Genomic DNA, 17,113 nt, shown 5'->3' with positions numbered 1-17,113 from the left:
TCATATCATCAAACACAACACGCTCCTTCAACTTTATTTTATCTTTCACTTCGAATACTTTCTTTCAAATATTCAGCCTTTCTCTCACCTTTGTCAAGTTTGGCCATGATGCGCCCTTACATTGCGATAGGGTTGCTGCTTCAGACTACCCTCGCAGTTTCCGAAGCAGCCAATGTCATTTATGCCAGCGACAGCTGTGTAAATCTTTCTTCTGATGGGTCCAGACCCAACATCGTGGTTCTCGACTATGGTCACAGTGTCGAGGGTCACCCAACTTTCCAAGTAGTTTCGGCTTCAGGCGATACATCTGGGTTCGAGGTTACGTTTGCGGAATCCAAGGCTGCCTTGAACTTATACATGGTATGTTTCAAGGTTCTTCAACGACATAGTTGGTTTATCTGCTAATCAATATCACTAGAGCGACGGACCCCTTCCCCTTGCGGCGGCCATGGACACATACCGTGTCAACAAGTACAATGTAACTGAACCTGGATTGATCACCAACCGTCTTATTCAGGGCGCTTTTCGCTACGAGAAGTTTAACCTTTCTTCTGCTGGAAGCCTTCGACTTGAGCGTGTGGGAGTCAAACCGACAGTCGAAACAACACCGCTTACGGAACTTCCCGGGTCGTTTGAATGCTCCGACGACGATTTGACGCGCATTTGGTATACAGGTGCCAGAACCGCTCAACTCACCGAGATCCCCAAGGGAAGCATTCCAGACTTCTGGCAGGTAACTGATCAAGGATCCTTGGTCGAGAGTGCAGCTCCTCAGGCTCTGAGTGACCCTGGTGTCTCTCAGGCTACCAGCTACGACATTGAGTTTGACGCCAAGCCAATCACTGGCGAGTTTGTCTTCTCGGTTTTGTCGGATACACTGAATGAGGCAGTCTTGATCACCTGCAACATCGAGACCGGCGTCATTTCAACTAGCACTTCCTCCTCTGGTAAAATTAGCAGCAAGACAAACGTCGGCGAATGGCTCTCAGTTCATGCCCGGGTGAACATGACCGACATTGAGGTTTCTATCAACAACCAGACAGCTCTCAAGTTCACACAGACATCGAGGTTCTACGGCTCGTTTGGTCTCGGCGCACCTCTTGGACACTCCGCTTACTACCGCAACCTCCGCGCTACCACACTCGAAGGCGTAGAGATCTATTCCTCCACTTTAAAAGACAAATCCTTCCTCAAAGACTTCTTCATGGGCAACAACCCTCTGGACACGATCGTCGACGGTTCACGACGTGATCGAATCGCCTACTCTGGTGATCTCGACATAGCGATCTCGTCTACCTTTGCCAGTACCTATGGAAAGTCATTCGTTGAAGGATCCCTTGATCTCGTTGGATCATACCAGACGACTGCTGGGTTCTGGATCCCCAATGCCAAGATTCAGCAAGAACCTCTACCGCAGCCCCTCGACATCAACATCACTGGTCTCATCGGCTATTCATTCAATTTCCTCAATGGTCTTGCCACCAACTATGAGGTCCTCGGTGACAAGACATTTGCTAAGACATGGGCCCCGCGAGCTGTGGCAATGCTGGACTGGGCTCATTCAAAGCTAGTCGACGGGCTCTTCACTATTGATGATGCTGCATTAACTGGAGACTGGAATTACTACGACCCGTCGCAGACAGGTGCTAGTACTAAGTTCAACGCTCTGTATGCCTACTCTCTGCAGAGAACAGAGACTTTCCTCAAGGCTGGTGGTGTAAGCACGGCTAAGTATCAGACTCGACTGAAGAACCTTCGCAAGGCCATCCATAAGCAACTTTGGAATGAAACGATGGGCGCTTACGTTCTCAGCAACGAGGTGCGAACCGGATTTGCCCAGGACGCAAATGCTTTGGCTATTCTATCTGGTATTCCCCAGAGCAACGGCATCTCTTCAAAGTCCCTGTTGAAGACCATGGAGGCAGAGCTTCAACTTCCCGCGGGACCTCTTGCTTTCAGCAACGGCACAGTCAGTTCCGGGTTCGCTCAGAAGATCAGCCCCTTCTCATCTGCATATCATCTCCGATCGGCCTTTGAAGCTAGCGACGGAGATACTGCCAAACAGCTACTCAAGACTCTGTGGGCACCTATGGCAAACCCCTCCAACGTCAATTACACAAATACGTTCTGGGAGACCCTTGATCCTAACGGCACGCCTGGACTTGGTATCATGACATCGCTGTGTCATGGATGGGCTGCTGCACCTACCGCTGAATTGGTCAAGTGGGTTCTTGGAGTACAGGTCGTTAAGCCCGGGTTTGCCGAGTGGAAGGTTCAGCCTATGCTTCTTGGTCTTGAATGGGCAAAGGGCCGTGTCCCAACCGAGAAAGGCGTCATTGAAGTCGAGTGGAAGCTTGTATCTGATCTTTTGCACATGAATGTTCGAGTTGTGGGTGATAAGGGAACTCGTGGAACTATCTATGTTCCTGAGGTACTACCTGTTTCTGCCAAGGATAGCATCTTTACGGTCAACGGAAAGATCGTGAAGAAGAAGAATCAGTTCTCTGTTAAAGGTGGTGAACTGGTTACTTTGATCCAGAAGAGGAAGTAGGGGCCATTTATCAACATTAATTTTTCATTCTTCAAACTATAGACATAGAATAGATACGCTAGATAGAATTTTCTATAGCCCTGACACTTCATATTGCAGTACAGAATGCTGTCATACTTAAACCCTCACTTTCTTTATATTTGTTTCATAATAAGCACCGCGTCCATAGGAGAGATACTCTACAATGTGCATAGTATATAGACAGTGTATAGGAAAGCCTATTAGACCTTCAGGACAACCGTCCGGACTTGAAAGTTCTACGATGCTTCAATCACCTAGTCATATCGTTGCAATTTCTTTGTTTTTCAACTTTTTTTATTATTTTCTTTCTTCTCTACTTCCTCTATTCCCAGACCTAGGCATCACAGCCCCTCCCGATTTCATTTTCCTTTCCCCCTTCTTCAGACATCTATTGTTCAGCTTGAAGCTTTCAACAGATGTCTCGAACCTGCAGTGTTCTTCTGGAGCATCCCCAGAATTCCACACTCACTACAAGCCGTAGTCGTCTAGCGATTGCGGCGAAGGCGATTCAATTCTTCAATGTCGGCTGCCATAGTAGATTTCCACTTTGGACGTCTTGGGATACCCAAGAGAGATTGAATCGTCTCAGAATCTGCATTGTCAATCACATGTCTTGGAACGCCTAGGGGAGTCATCTCTTGGCCGCGCCTCTGACGTTCCGGAGTATTCAATCCCAATGCTTCCATGTCGGCTGCCATAGTAGATTCCCACTTTGGACGTCTTGGAGTACCCAAGAGAGATTCCATCATTTCAGAATCTGCATTGTCAATTACATGTCTCGGAACGCCTAGAGGAGTCATCTCTTGGCCGCGCCTCAGATGTTCCGTAAAAGCCATCTGATGTCCCAGAGGAGCCCTGCCAGATCCCTGAGGAGCTGGAACTCGAGCTATTCCATATCCTGGAGGAGCCATCTGACGTCCCGGAGGCATATGACCTTGCGGCGCGGCCATGACGTACTGAGGAGGAGCATTGAATTGGTGATGGCCTTGACCGTGATGACCGTGACCATGACGATCATGGCGATCATGGCGATCATGGTGATCATGATCGTGATGATACTCATCATCAGAACCAGAATGATCATCGTGGTGATGATCGTGATGTCCATGACCGTGTTGATGACCATGGCCATGATGATGACTGTGACCGTGAACGTGATGACCATTATCACGATTTGTCGTACTTCCACGGGTGGAAGAGGGGCGTCGTCCATGTTGAGGCTGCTGAACAAATTGACCATGCTGCTGGGGTAGCATGTCATGTTGAGGGCGACGACTAGCCTGACGCTCCATGGGAGTGTTGTTGCTGGGATTGTTGTTGACTTGCTCCTCTCCAGGTCGCTGGATACGAGTAGTCCACTCTTGGTTTGACCCTGGCAGCGTGAAACGAATGTCACCAGTGCCGTTGGTGAGGCTGAAGGGGTGAACTGGGTCAGGCATGTTGACGGTTTCAGTGTTTTGTTGAGATTGAGTGTTGTGAGATCTTGACGACATAAATTGTCTTGTTTATGCGGTTGATTGCTGTGCTGTGGTAGTGAGTTTCAGTGTAGACAGTTGTGATGTTGTTGTTTATGTTTGTTTGTTCTCTGATTGTGGATGATGAGAAAGTTTGTTTTGAAGCGTGGCAGAGAAGGTTATTTATACGAAGTTTGAACATAGACCACATTTCGAGCTGATTTTGGACAATGAAGGATATCCTCATTATTCATGTGAATGTAGAAATGTTCTGTTCTGTCTCTGTTCAAATGTGTAACTGTGCGCAACTCTCGACAGGTACAAAGCTCATTGTTCTCATCAAACGTTGTCAATTACCTTTGTACATATGAAACACACATACGTACTTCTTTTATATTGCCTTGTTCTTTTGACCGTTTTAGTTTTCTCATGTTTTTTATTGACGTTGGTTGATGTTAGATTGTTCTCATTGCAGTTCCTCATTCCGATGGAAGTTATGCCACAGTCAGTTCAAGTCTGCATTTCTTTGAAGCAGTAGTACATTTTGGTGGTTTTGTCTTAGCCAGTCAATGCGCCACACTGAACCATTTCCAGGATTGACCCTTCACAGGCAATGAAAATACTGGACACTCAATTGCGTGCCTATTCTTTGGTAACATGAATTTGTTGGATGTGTTACTCATTCGATCTTAGTGGAGACATGAGATTAACAGTAATTCTTTAGTAACATATATCACATATAAGAGACATAATGATTATGGGGAGCAGATTTTCATTATACAAAGAGCGCTACTATTAGTATGAATCTAAATCAGTACCTGAAGATCACCAAATATAAGCCTAGTCAGCGACTATTGAATCCTCTCCCGTCTATCATTCATTCCATGTTCATATCCACATTGTTCATCTCATTTCTCATAGCCAACCCAACCTTGGTCATGTCGTTCTAGCTCCAAAAGATCATCGTCTATTCTCTAAAGAGAATACACTTAATCGACACGCTCAAGAGGGAAGTCCTTAGGGCCAACATAGGCCTGGGCATCGCCGGTGGGAGTGTCGCCCTTGACAGTCTTGATGTCCTTGGTGGGGATGAGGTGCGAGCCCTTGGTGAAGCTGTTGGGCGAGACCTGGACGGACACGGTGAGAGTCAAGCCCTTGTCGCTGCGGACGACGTCAAAGGTTCGTGAAGAAGGAAGGCAGGTGCCAACCTTGACCTCAGGAAGCTCACCAGGACCAGCACCGGGGAGCTTGGCGGTACATTCGTAGCCCTTGGTGTCCATGGTGCCGGGCTGGATGACGTTGAAAGAGTAGCTGGGAGCTTGGTCAGCCACATGTTCACGGAAGACAAGATTTTGAAGATACATACCTGCACATGGCGCTGTGGGGAGTGCAGCTGGCGGCGAAGTCGCGGACGTTTAAGACAGCATCGGCGGTAGCGCCAGTGGCGGCGGCAGCAGCGAGAATAGCAGCAGAGAACTTCATTTTGATGGTTGAAAGTTTGTTGATAGAGACTTGGGTGGTTTGGTTGAGTGATTTGAGGAGTAGTTAATGCAGAACTGATGGATGAGAGAGTGTATGTTTGGAAAGAATGGCTGTTGCTTTTATATACGTCAACGATTATGTAAATCCGGTACTTCGATGGACCCGCAACCCGATCAATTGTAATGATCTACACAAAAGCTCGTATTATCTCAAGCGGTGAAGCGGGCCGGACAAAGCTGTAACTATTCGACCCATTCAGGTTCCTGAAAGTAGTCTATCTAATTGTCGGTCTAGAAATGCACGGCCAAGCGGATAGACGAGGAGTGGAGTATATGGATCTTCCCATCGTGTACACGTTCGCAACGCGACCACCGTGTTGTTGAGGCTATGAACAACTGGAACTCGCGGCAGGGCTTGGATGATTCTGGTTCGCGGGGTACAACGTGGCAAACAGTGGAACAGAATGCCAAGGGTCGGTTGTTCCATCCCTGCTCAAAGGTCCCATGCTAGAATGGATGGTACCTTGGACGGAAGATCATCCAAACGCCGTCTTCTCCGATACATTCGTTTCATACACGCCGCCTTCCTAGCATTGCTATTCGCCGGCAAAGTATTCTAGCTACAGAGACTTGTGAGTACTGGTGCTCATAACAGGTCGTCCACGATATTGGGCAGTCGTAATATTAGGCTGTAAATTTACTACTGAAATGGTCTAGCAGCAATCGCTAAATTGGGTCGTTGCGGCGATTGAGCCATGGATACGATTCTGCCGCTCTTGCTGGGTTCCAGTCTATGCCTGGTTTTCTTATCGTCTTAAGCTATGCGATTTAATTATCATATGTTTGATTTTGCCATTCTTAAAGCATGAGACCTGAGTTTGCGTTTGTAATATTTCAAAATTGCTAACGAATCCGATCGGTGAACTCTTTGTTATCTTTATCAATGACTTCACGCAAACTATGATGAGTTGTCCATCATATCAGATAATTATCCTAATTATCTTGTATGTTGGTTGATATTCCTCCCCGAGACGCCTCGTTATTACATCTCAAAAGGTCAAGATGAAAAGGCTGAAGATGCCGTTCGGAGCTGCAGGGCATTACTGGCCAAAAGAAGATCCGAGAGGACATTGCCATCTTGACAAACGCTTGTCTGAGAGACACTAAGGTTCGATTAACCACGCACTTTCTAGATCCATTCTGAGTAGTGACGTAAATAGCGCTCTTTTCAGCATCGCATCAGCGGTTACTCAGGACATAACAGGAAATAATAAAAGCTTAAGAAATTCAAAACAGACCTTCGGCTATATAAATAAAAGGGTGATTTAGCCAGGGGTTGCGCGAGAGTGGCTTATTAGATCCATTAAATCAGACTGATCTTGGTTTAGCATCCTCAGTCAGAAGCCAATAGTTCACTTCAGCTCCTAATAGTTTAAACACTATTTGATTTTCGACTTGGCATTATTTCCGACATGTCCGTAGTCAATGGAAGAGTTTGTTTTTAATTGCTTCTCCCATTCCGTTAGTTTAATTCTTCTTTCTTCCTCTTCTCTCTTCCTTTCTCGACGTGCAGACCTTCAGCATAATTTTACATCATGGTGCGAGCTAAGATTCTTGCTACAGTTTTGGCTGCTTGCCTTGTTAACAGTGTCAATGCCGGTGCTTGCAAACCCAGATCATCATTTGTTACCGAGAGCCAGCCAACCTTGAGTACAATTTCTTCCGCTACACTCAGTATGGCGACCGAAACGTCAATTATCGCGGAGACATCCACAGCATCTGAAACATCTATCCTTGCCGTCACCACAACATCTCAATTCCCTGAGCTGTCATCTACCACGGCCTCAGCAGCACCAGTAGCTCCCGTCTGTGGCCAGTATGGCACTTGCTCTCCTAGCAGCGATGGATGCAGATCTCGAATCGCCGGAAGCTCTCCACTCTATCTCGGAGAATGTCAGGATCTTTGTCGCGCCGACGCCAATTGCAAGTCTATAATATACAACACCCGCCAAGGAGATTGCTTTCTCATCTCAAATGTTGCCCAAGACGCGGGATTCTATCAAGATTCTTCCACTGAGTCTGTCTGGTACGACAACAGTTGCGAGATCGAGAAGCGGGAGCCCGATCCCATCTGCGGTGCTTACGGGGACTGCAACCAAAGCAAATGTAACCCAGTAGCACAGCAGGGCTCCTTCACAGCCATGGGCTGCCAGCAGGCGTGCTCCGCTGATGAGAACTGTGGCTCATTTGCCTTCTTCCCTACTTTTAACGGCTGCTACTTTCTTTCCAAGTCTCTGTTCAAATCCGGGTTCTATACGAAGGAGACGTCGCTGGGCTGTTGGTTTGACCGCGTCTGCGTCATCCAGGAAATTGATTAAGGGAAGATTCAATTTAATAGCTCTCTACATTAGACCATATTTTGCGTTTCGATGAGCTTGTCACTCTCATCTAAGCCCCTGTTCCAATTTCTATAGGAGTCAATGTACAAGCCGTGACACGTGGTCTACTACTCAACCCGCCAATATTCCAACCAAATATAGGTACCTACATCACAACACGATGCACCTACCTCCATGAGAACCCTTTCCATATCGGGCCCTCAAACAAGATGAGATGCGTCTGCTACATATTTGTTCTGACAACGAGGACTTAAACAGCATCGAGCTTAGCACTGTGAAGACCCCAACAAAACAAAGATTCTGAGCCTTTTGCTACGTGTGGGGTTTACGAAGAACCTCGCCACGGCTCTCCGCAATGGGTAGCCATTCAGTGTCGCGAGAAATCTTTACCATGCTCCCTACGAGTATCAGCGCCACAAATTCGAGACTAGCGTGAATACGGCAACTGCGTGGTTATGGATCGATGCTATTTGCAGAAACCGGAATCATCAAGCCGAGAAGTTGATCCAAGTTCAACCCATGTCAGAGATCTACAGCAGATACGACCGTGTGTTAGCGTGACTAGGCCCAGTTGATAACAAGGAGGAGACGCAAGTCTATCAATTAGCCGAGAGGTTGAAAAACTTCGTTTCTTCGATTAAGCAGGAATGTACCGAAGACGACCGAATCATAACTTTCATGGATCTTGGAAAGTCAGATGATAACGTTACGGCTCAAGTTGAGATCTGTTGGTCACCGACAATGGTTAGGCGTATCTTCATTCTTCAGGAAGCCGTTCTGACCCAAATACAGCCCATATACTCTGTGGACCGTATGAACTTGGGTACGACATCTTTCTTAAGACTTTGATCCTGATGCCGAATCAGTCGGAGGATAAGCATCTTCTTTACCCCTTTATGGTTGAGAACCCTGTTAGCTTTAAAGATATTGAAGGTGAGATGAAAGTTATATCAGTGAACATACATTTGAATAATCAACCGCATAATATGCAATACGTCACAAAAGGTCTAATGTAAATGGACAAAACAGTATGATATATTTGAAACCTATCTGCAGTTTTGCCCTTTTTATCCTCCACAATTTTCTTCACATCACTCAACTAGTTAGCCTTGACCACAACCTCGTGAAACGAAATCACCTCCGCCACCGTCAAACAAGACAACCTCCGCCACCGCCATACTACACTACTGGTTAGCTACAGGTCGGCATAAAGAGAGTTTTTAATCACACTTACTTAAGAACCTGCTCTGACAAGCGATTCTCTCAAGAACTTAAGGACCGGGAGGGTAACCGTCGCGGCAACGGGTGATGGGGCTGCAACCACGAGACCAAGTATTGGCGTAGGCTGCAGGACGACAGTTTTGCCAACTGACAGTCACCAGGGAACAAGGAGTGCCATCTCTTTTGAGGCCTTCGTAACTAATGTAATTCGTTCTCTCCTGAACAGGACTTGCTGCAGCAAGGGTGACCAGTGAAAGGGCGGCGATAGAGAACTTCATCTTGACTGAAGAAGTAAGGGACGATTTTCAAAAGAGTTTGTTGTTGAGATGGTAAAGGAGGAAGAGATGGAATTGGAGTGATGTTCTGTCAAGTCTTGAGAGGTAGCTGTAGGGTTTTTATACTTCTAAACCTCTACTTGTAGAGTTCCAATTGTCTTCTCTGGATAAATATTTAGCTGTTGCCTTTGCCAGTTTCGACTTAACTCCCAACTGCTATCCTTACAACGGTTTAGTAGCAGTAAAACAGCCTAAGATTTCAGTCTTTATCATCTATCATTATACGGTCTAACTAATCATGTAAACCGAGACACCGAAAGTTAAATATATTAATGGTGAACCTTATCAATACAGTCAGTAGTGTAACTAGAAAGAAGAATTGTGGGTAAGTGATATTGATTGAACCGCAAAGAAGATTCTTGCACTACCAATTTTAAGAAGCAAATTGCATCATGCCATCTTGTTAACTGAGCTCGACATTCAGATGAGGCCTTAGTTAATGTCCTGTTGGCGTATTCTCTACATGTGCGTTGCTGAATGAATTGATACCAACAGTACCGTTACCTAACCGTCGACAGGAAACACGTAGCTAAACTTGGTTTTCCGCCTGAATATCAACCCAGCTTGCAAGGGGACATTTAGTGATACGTAATCCAGGGTTTATTCATCCATACAAAAGTGCCATAGAAGAATCATGTCGTTTCACGAGCAGCAAGTTCTTGACAAAAGAAAAACTAAATGCTTCTAGACCCGAACAACTGGTAAGACATTCCGTATTAAGCCTAGAATGGTGACAGTCTTTCTAGCGATGTTCTATTTTTTCTAACCTTTTTCACGCTAGTTGTCACATGATTGACAGCTCCCTACTTCGAACCAATAGTCTGGTCTTCAGTTATACGACTTCTGGTGGCGGATTTCAGAAGCGCGCCAAACAGCGCTTCCGGGTGACACCATCCCTTGCCAAACTCTCTGCAACCCGGCGTACAGCAACGTTTGTTTTTGAGAGAATATGTTATGGCCTCACTCTATTCAACCCCGAACAAACAAAATATATTCAAGTGTTGATCCTGAGTACAATAGGCTGCTTCAAAGCATTCTCTTGGAATCCAGATCTTCGAAATAGTTGTATGTCAAATGCACACTTCGCGCCTAGTCTTGGATGTCAGTTACATATATGGATACGTCTTTACATTGCCTGCAATTATTGTTTGTCTTTCGGTTAGCAATTCCGCCACCCTTGACGTCGGTACTGGAATCATGCCACCTGCAGCTATTTAGAATTCGACCAGTCTATCGTTGCGCCCGCTCGGCGATAAGCAGAGTTATCCGCCTGTCAGTTATGACTTAGTGGCTCAAACATCACTTTGCAAGCATATATATGGATACCGATACTTCATTGGAGCGGAACCCTTCCATATTGCAAAGGATCATGCTCGAGTACGCGTGCATGGTACATCAGAAGCCTATCCAGTCTCTTGGGATGAGATATGACACCTAAGAATAGCTATAGGGTGTATTTGGCATGGTAATAGACCTAACCTTCCAAAATCCTTGGTCGATTGTCATAGTTGAGTTCTCCAAGATGATAGAAGAGGAAAACCCAGAGTCTTTCTGTCCCCTTTTGGGTCAGAAAAGTTGGCACAGATACGGATTCGACCACTGTCGGCTAGATTTCCGAATGTGAAATAGACGGGGCTCACCTACCTGGGCTCTGATTAGGGTTTTGTGATTGACGAGGCAGTCTTGTGGTCTTATTGGAAACTCTAATTTTCATTGTTGAACCACTGATACTGTACTGTTAGCTTCTGAGCCGGTACTGATTTCCTATTGCCCAAGAACAAGGTTACGTTTATGCACTGCCTACTTTGTATGACACTTGATGTAGGGTAACCGAATGCATATTTTGCTTGAAGTCGTACCAACCCACCAAGTACTGTCAGGGGCATTCATCTTGGATAACTCGCCATCTCATCTACTTAGGTAAAGACACTGAGCATACGTCCAGATGCTCAGCATACAATAATAGTTAGCAGTGCCGACTACAAGAAGCTTACTGATAGTGTAAATACGAGTTACTGCATCACACACCAGGAAGAATGTCCTGAAGATAAGCATAAAAGCTACTCTTTAAATCGATGGAGGGCTGTTCTCAACCATATACATACAGTCCCATGGACATCACCATTGTTCTTAGAACAATATAGGGGGGTTAGTTGATTCTACGGTGAATGGTCTCAGGGGTTAACCAATAAAGCCAATGCGCTGGCACGCTAATCTTTCAGCTTTGTCCTACTGAGGTTAGCAGTTCTTTAGCCCCAACTGACAAGTCCGCGCACGCCGTTCAAGACGGAGTCTCATTTCTTTTAGCTCTTCTAGTTGCAAACCTAACAGATGAATTTATAGACCACATTCAACGCCATGATGCAAATTTCAACTCGGTTACAGAAAACTTGTTTCAGGTTTATTACCATTCAGCTGCTACACGATGGACGAGCCGTTACCCATGCACCACATCAGCCCACCAAGGCCGTCAATTTAATTTATGTCGGCAACGATTGTTTAACCCAATTCCGTATAGTCAACCCTGTCAGGAAACAATCATGGTCCGAGAACACGGGACCCTCAGACGCAAACACCTGAACGGTGGAGTTTTCTTTTTCTCATAGCACAATCGCAATTAAACGAAACTTGTCTTGGCACCATAGGGCGAGTCAGCTTTTGGCATGTAAAGTTGAGCGGCCATTTGAAGTAACTCGTGTTGATGCTGTTGTTTATATAATGATCTGCACTCGCATGATCTACAGTTCCACTCTTCTCAGATCATCCATCCATTCTTTTACTTTCCAGTCATTCTTTACCAGTCATTCGTTTACCAATACTTCGGTATGCAGTCGATCATTACCATTGCAGGCTTGGCCTTTGCCAACCTTGCTGTCGCTGGACCTTGCAAGCCCCTTCCCCAGACCACTGTCTCATCTGTAGCCATCATTCCCACCACCACGGCTGAGCCGACTCTTGTTACCGCTACAGTTGTGCCTGTCCCTACCAGCGCAGAGTCTTCTACCATCATCTCTGAGAGCGAGACTGAGCATGAGTCCAGCACATTGATTGAGAGCTCCACTCTTGCCACTGTTGTGATCCAAGAGACTACCACTGCTGCCGACACCAGTGCTGCCGAGACTAGTGCTGCCGAGACTAGTGCTGCCGAGACTAGTGCTGCTGAGACCAGTGCCACTGAGGCTGGTACCACCACCGCCGAGGTTGAGACATCTGGCACCGCAACCACCACCGAGACTGCTCTCCCTACTGCTGACCAGTCTTGCGATAACGGTGGCCTGGACTATGCCATCTACACGCATCAGTTCTACAACGCTGATGCGCCTCACTTCTCAGACTTTGACCCAACTTACTTCCACGATGCCACCCCCACTTACAAAGGCGTCACTGAGCGTATCGGTATTCAGCCCGAGACTGACTGGACCAAGCCCTTCACTATCTACGAGGGCAGCCCCGAACAGATGTTCCAGTACAAGGCCGTCAACCACCGTGGTTTCCTCTACGCTCCCGAGACCGGTATCTACGAAGTCACCGTCCCCAACTCTGACGAGATTACACTTGTTTGGTTCGGCAACAAGGCCTTGTCGTCGTGGACACGTGACAACGCCGATCTCGAGCAGGATTACCCTGGTGGCACTTCCAAGACCTTTGAGCTTGAGCTCCAGGCTGGCACTTACACTCCCTTCCGTCTACTGTGGGCCAATGCTCAGGGCGAGCTGAACTTCATCGCCGAAGTCAAGGCTCCTGGAGGCCAGGTTATCGTTAACGGTGATGGTGCAGACAACAAGTACTTCGTCCGATACGATTGTGGAAGAACCACCCCAACCTTCCCTGACTTTTAGATAACACGGAGCTGCGATTTATCCACTATCTGAACAGTACATACCACTTCTTCTACTAGGGTTAATTATTTCATAATCGTAATACATATACTTAATCCACATATCTTGTCCATTGTCTCTTCTGGAGCTTTATTATAAGTCATTACGCGAGGCAATTACCTTCTGGGATAATAAGAACCGACAATGAAATACTTATCTTCCACCAACATCCAGCAGTATTCTACTGTGTATTTATATAATAAATGCAATAAATATTCATTTCTCAAGTCATGTTAAATATGTCCTGCATTTTAGATGCATTTTGTCTCTTTACTCCCTTCCACTTCAGCAGTAACACTCGCAAGTCGATGCATCAACTACATATCAAATAAACTAAAATAGGAATCAATAAGTGCATTTCAACAGACGATTCTCCTAGATAGTCCGTTTCAATAAAGAGGGGAAACAAAAATATGTTCTGGCGCATATATGCAGGGTTGCTTGTGACCATACCCAAGTAGTAGCATCGGCATGACTTGGAGTAGTATTCACCCACCACTGCGGCGTTTACCCGAGCTTCCTATCTCGAACATAGCTGCAACATACCGGCCGTACAGGATGTCCCATATCCGGATACTACTACTTGTGCCTTGTTTTTGTAGCTGCTGCAAAGTGAATCTATCGGCATATCTCCTCAAACAGAATTGTTTGCAACCCCACAATTGATATCCTCCTGCAGGTGGTAGATTTCCCACGTAGGAGCGATCATCAAGGAAACTAGGATGTATCTCATTAGCTCGTTTCGGCAAACACATCCGTTTAAAAGCGCCCAACAGTTTTTATTATATGTGTTGTTATCGTCGAGCTGAAATGCAATGGGACTGCTCAGGAGGACATATAGCCACATGATTAGCGATGGGAAATGCAGCTATAAATACAGCATGTTCAAGCGCTCTTAGAGTGAAATATCAGTTCTACTCACCTCATGACTCGTTCTTGAATCCTGAGTAGTGACAATGCACACTGTAACTTCTTCCAAGTTTGTTCATATCCTGTTAGTGTACCTGACCCTTGGTACATTCCTCGTTCAACTAGCAACATGTTTGGCTTTCAACCATTTGCCTAAAGATACTCACAACCTCTTATCCAAGCGAGCTGATGGCGATGTACACTATCTCGGAGTTGGCAAGGCCGACATTACTGGCCCTGTAGTCGAGCTGAACCTCATGGGATATGCCGAACTATCCCAGACAGGAACAGGCTTGCGCCAACGAATATACTCGCGTGCCTTCATTGTCGGAAACCCAGACAAGCCTAAAGAAAGAATTGTTTACGTGGTTCTCGATGCTCAGTCCGGTGACACGGCGGTTCGAAGAGGCATTCTTGAGGGAATCGCAGCTCTCGGATCTGACTATGCAGTCTACACATCCGATAACGTGGCCATTACTGGAACGCACTCTCACTCTGGGCCAGCAGGATGGAACAACTATCTCATGCCCCAGATATCCGCCTTGGGCCTGAACCAGCAGTCGTATCAGGCTATTGTGGACGGCGCGGTCCTATCAATCAAGCGAGCGCATGAAAGTCTCTCCAAAGGACGTCTCAGTGTTGGAAAGACACGCATAGATGATGTCAACATCAACAGAAGTCTTTATGCCTATCAACAGAATCCCGCATCTGAGAGACAGAAGTACAAAGATGAAGTTGACAAAGAGTTAACTATGCTTATGTTTACACGAGAAGAAGACAACAAGGTCACTGGAGTTTTGACCTGGCATTCAGTCCATGGCACAAGCCTTCACATGAACAACACTCTTGTCGCCGGCGATAATAAAGGCGTCAGTGCCTATCTACTCGAAAAGGCTGTCCGGGGCACTGATGGGGCTGCGGATGATTTTGTGGCAGGGTTCTCGCAGGCTGCCGTGGCTGACACGACTCCCAATGTTGAAGGTGCTTGGTGCGAAGATGGTTCGGGGAAGCAATGCGACTTCAAGGATTCAACATGCGGCGGCAAAACAGAAACCTGCCATGGTCGAGGCCCTTTTTGGGGTTTGGATGATGGTGGTACTAAGTCTTGCTGGGAGATTGGTCGACGAGTCTTTGATCAGGCTTTCAAGCTCTACGATCAGATGAAGGATGGGAGTGGCGATGCAGTGTCTGGAACCAGTGTCGTGGGTTACCACTCGTTCCATGACATGTCCGATTACAGCTTCATTCTCCCCAATGGAAAGACGGCCAAGACATGTTCAGCAGCATTTGGGTACTCTTTCGCAGCTGGAACAACTGATGGTCCTGGGTACTTCGACTTCAAGCAGGGTGACTCTGGATCTCCGGATGCTAGCCCACTCTGGGCCATAGTATCCAAGTTTCTGCGGAACCCAACCAAGGAGCAAGTCGCATGCCAATCACCAAAGCCGATTCTGATTGACGCTGGCGAGATCACATTGCCTTATGCCTGGGCGCCCAACATCGTCGACATTCAAATGTTGCGTGTTGGTAACTTCTTCATCATCGTGTCGGCCTCTGAACTCACAACCATGTCCTCGCGACGTTGGCGCGAGAGTATCAGCAACGAAATCCAAGGTAGAGGTAGCCTCGGAGTTGACATCAAGCCTATTGTTGTAGCAGGAGGGCCAGGTAATACCTACGCTCATTATGTCACCACTCCTGAAGAGTATGATGCACAGCGCTATGAAGGTGCATCGACAGTCCACGGAAGGCACAGTCTCGACGCCTACATCAACCTTACATCGACTTATGTGGGCTATCTTCTCGGAGAGTATGGTGCCAAGAAGCCTCCGACTGGTCCTGCGGCTCCTGATAACCGCAAAAACTCTCTGTCTCTCGTCACTGGTGTTGTCTATGATAATCCCAAGGCCGGGACTAAATTTGGAAACATCGTGAAGGATGTGTCGAAGTCAAAGTTCAAGATTGGAGAGACTATTACCGCTACATTTGTTGGAGCTAACCCACGCAATAATTTGCACCTTGAATCTACTTATGCAGCCGTCGAGAAGAAAGACGGCTCCAAGTGGACTCAAGTTCGTTCTGATGAGGACTGGGATCTTGTCTTTGAATGGAAACGACTTGATGGGCTGCTTGGATCCAGTGAAGTTCAGATCTCTTGGGAGACAGGCTGGCAGGATGCCAAAGACATCAAGGCAGGAACCTACAGATTGAGTTATAACGGTGACAGCAAGGCACCTTTGACTGGCAAGATTACTGGGTTCACTGGCAAGAGCGGCGAATTTGAGATTGCATAGATTAGTACACCTACTCTGATAAATTCACTGTCCTTTCAGTTTCACAATTATACAGTCTCACAATAACAACAATTCAAGCTGAATTCAATAGTACATTCACTTACGACATTAGTTAGCGCTTTCCGCTACAGTACGGAGTTGATACTAAGATAGCGTCTTCATTCAGCGCCACATACCTGAGTGCTTACGACAATTAGTAGACGTCAATTCCTTGACATTTTGAATCCCATAGCTACGAATGTCTTATGTGTGGTCTAGACGTGGTACTAAAGCAAAGCAATCAACTAACTTAGCCTGGGCTGTCCACTATTTTTCAGCTGGGCGTTCCTATTCTAGCCTTTGTTAATAGAAGATCGGTGTGGTCGATTTTGCGGCATTCCCCGCACCACTTTTGCAGCTGTGGCTTGTCTGTTCCATCACTCATTGGTCTCCTCTACATAGCTGACTCTGGTTTGTTGGCTTCGCCGCTACACTAGGCTCAGTGAGATGGGAGCACAGCAGTGAGACAGAGCTATTATAATAGGCGGCCTTGTCTGCCTTGGGATCTGTGCTACTCTTCCAGCTTTCCCG

General features: G+C 46.6%; 6 protein-coding genes across 6 annotated transcripts; 4 read left to right on the top strand and 2 right to left on the bottom strand.

Annotated features, from left to right (window-relative positions):
* Window positions 1–105: 105 nt before the first annotated feature.
* Window positions 106–2,551, top strand: FGSG_04743 (uncharacterized protein; the record flags this gene model as incomplete). The annotated part of the gene is made up of 2 exons (XM_011324882.1): window positions 106–360; window positions 419–2,551. The coding sequence occupies 2 exons, from the start codon at window positions 106–108 to the stop codon at window positions 2,549–2,551; spliced, it is 2,388 nt and encodes a 795-aa protein (XP_011323184.1).
* Window positions 2,552–3,458: 907 nt separating this feature from the next.
* On the bottom strand, window positions 3,459–4,011 carry FGSG_04742 (uncharacterized protein; the record flags this gene model as incomplete). The annotated part of the gene is made up of 2 exons (XM_011324881.1): window positions 3,459–3,712; window positions 3,756–4,011. The coding sequence occupies 2 exons, from the start codon at window positions 4,009–4,011 to the stop codon at window positions 3,459–3,461; spliced, it is 510 nt and encodes a 169-aa protein (XP_011323183.1).
* Window positions 4,012–4,852: 841 nt separating this feature from the next.
* On the bottom strand, window positions 4,853–5,566 carry FGSG_04741 (uncharacterized protein). The gene is made up of 2 exons (XM_011324880.1): window positions 5,393–5,566; window positions 4,853–5,337 (listed from the first exon to the last, which is right to left on the bottom strand). Exons 1-2 carry the CDS (start codon window positions 5,506–5,508, stop codon window positions 5,016–5,018), a joined length of 438 nt encoding a protein of 145 aa, XP_011323182.1. The 5' UTR covers window positions 5,509–5,566; the 3' UTR covers window positions 4,853–5,015.
* A 1,536-nt stretch (window positions 5,567–7,102) lies between these two features.
* Window positions 7,103–7,885, top strand: FGSG_04740 (uncharacterized protein; the record flags this gene model as incomplete). The annotated part of the gene is made up of 1 exon (XM_011324879.1): window positions 7,103–7,885. One exon carries the CDS (start codon window positions 7,103–7,105, stop codon window positions 7,883–7,885), a length of 783 nt encoding a protein of 260 aa, XP_011323181.1.
* A 4,402-nt stretch (window positions 7,886–12,287) lies between these two features.
* FGSG_04739 (uncharacterized protein) lies at window positions 12,288–13,301 on the top strand (the record flags this gene model as incomplete). Its single annotated transcript, XM_011324878.1, has 1 exon — window positions 12,288–13,301. One exon carries the CDS (start codon window positions 12,288–12,290, stop codon window positions 13,299–13,301), a length of 1,014 nt encoding a protein of 337 aa, XP_011323180.1.
* Window positions 13,302–14,296: 995 nt separating this feature from the next.
* FGSG_04738 (uncharacterized protein) lies at window positions 14,297–16,543 on the top strand (the record flags this gene model as incomplete). The annotated part of the gene is made up of 1 exon (XM_011324877.1): window positions 14,297–16,543. The coding sequence occupies one exon, from the start codon at window positions 14,297–14,299 to the stop codon at window positions 16,541–16,543; it is 2,247 nt and encodes a 748-aa protein (XP_011323179.1).
* Window positions 16,544–17,113: the final 570 nt, after the last annotated feature.

This window comes from Fusarium graminearum, chromosome 3, assembly GCF_000240135.3.
Source record: "Fusarium graminearum PH-1 chromosome 3, whole genome shotgun sequence".
NCBI classification, from domain to species: Eukaryota; Fungi; Ascomycota; class Sordariomycetes; order Hypocreales; family Nectriaceae; genus Fusarium; species Fusarium graminearum.
Note: the sequence above shows the minus strand (reverse complement) of the source record. Positions and strands in the feature narration are given on the sequence as shown.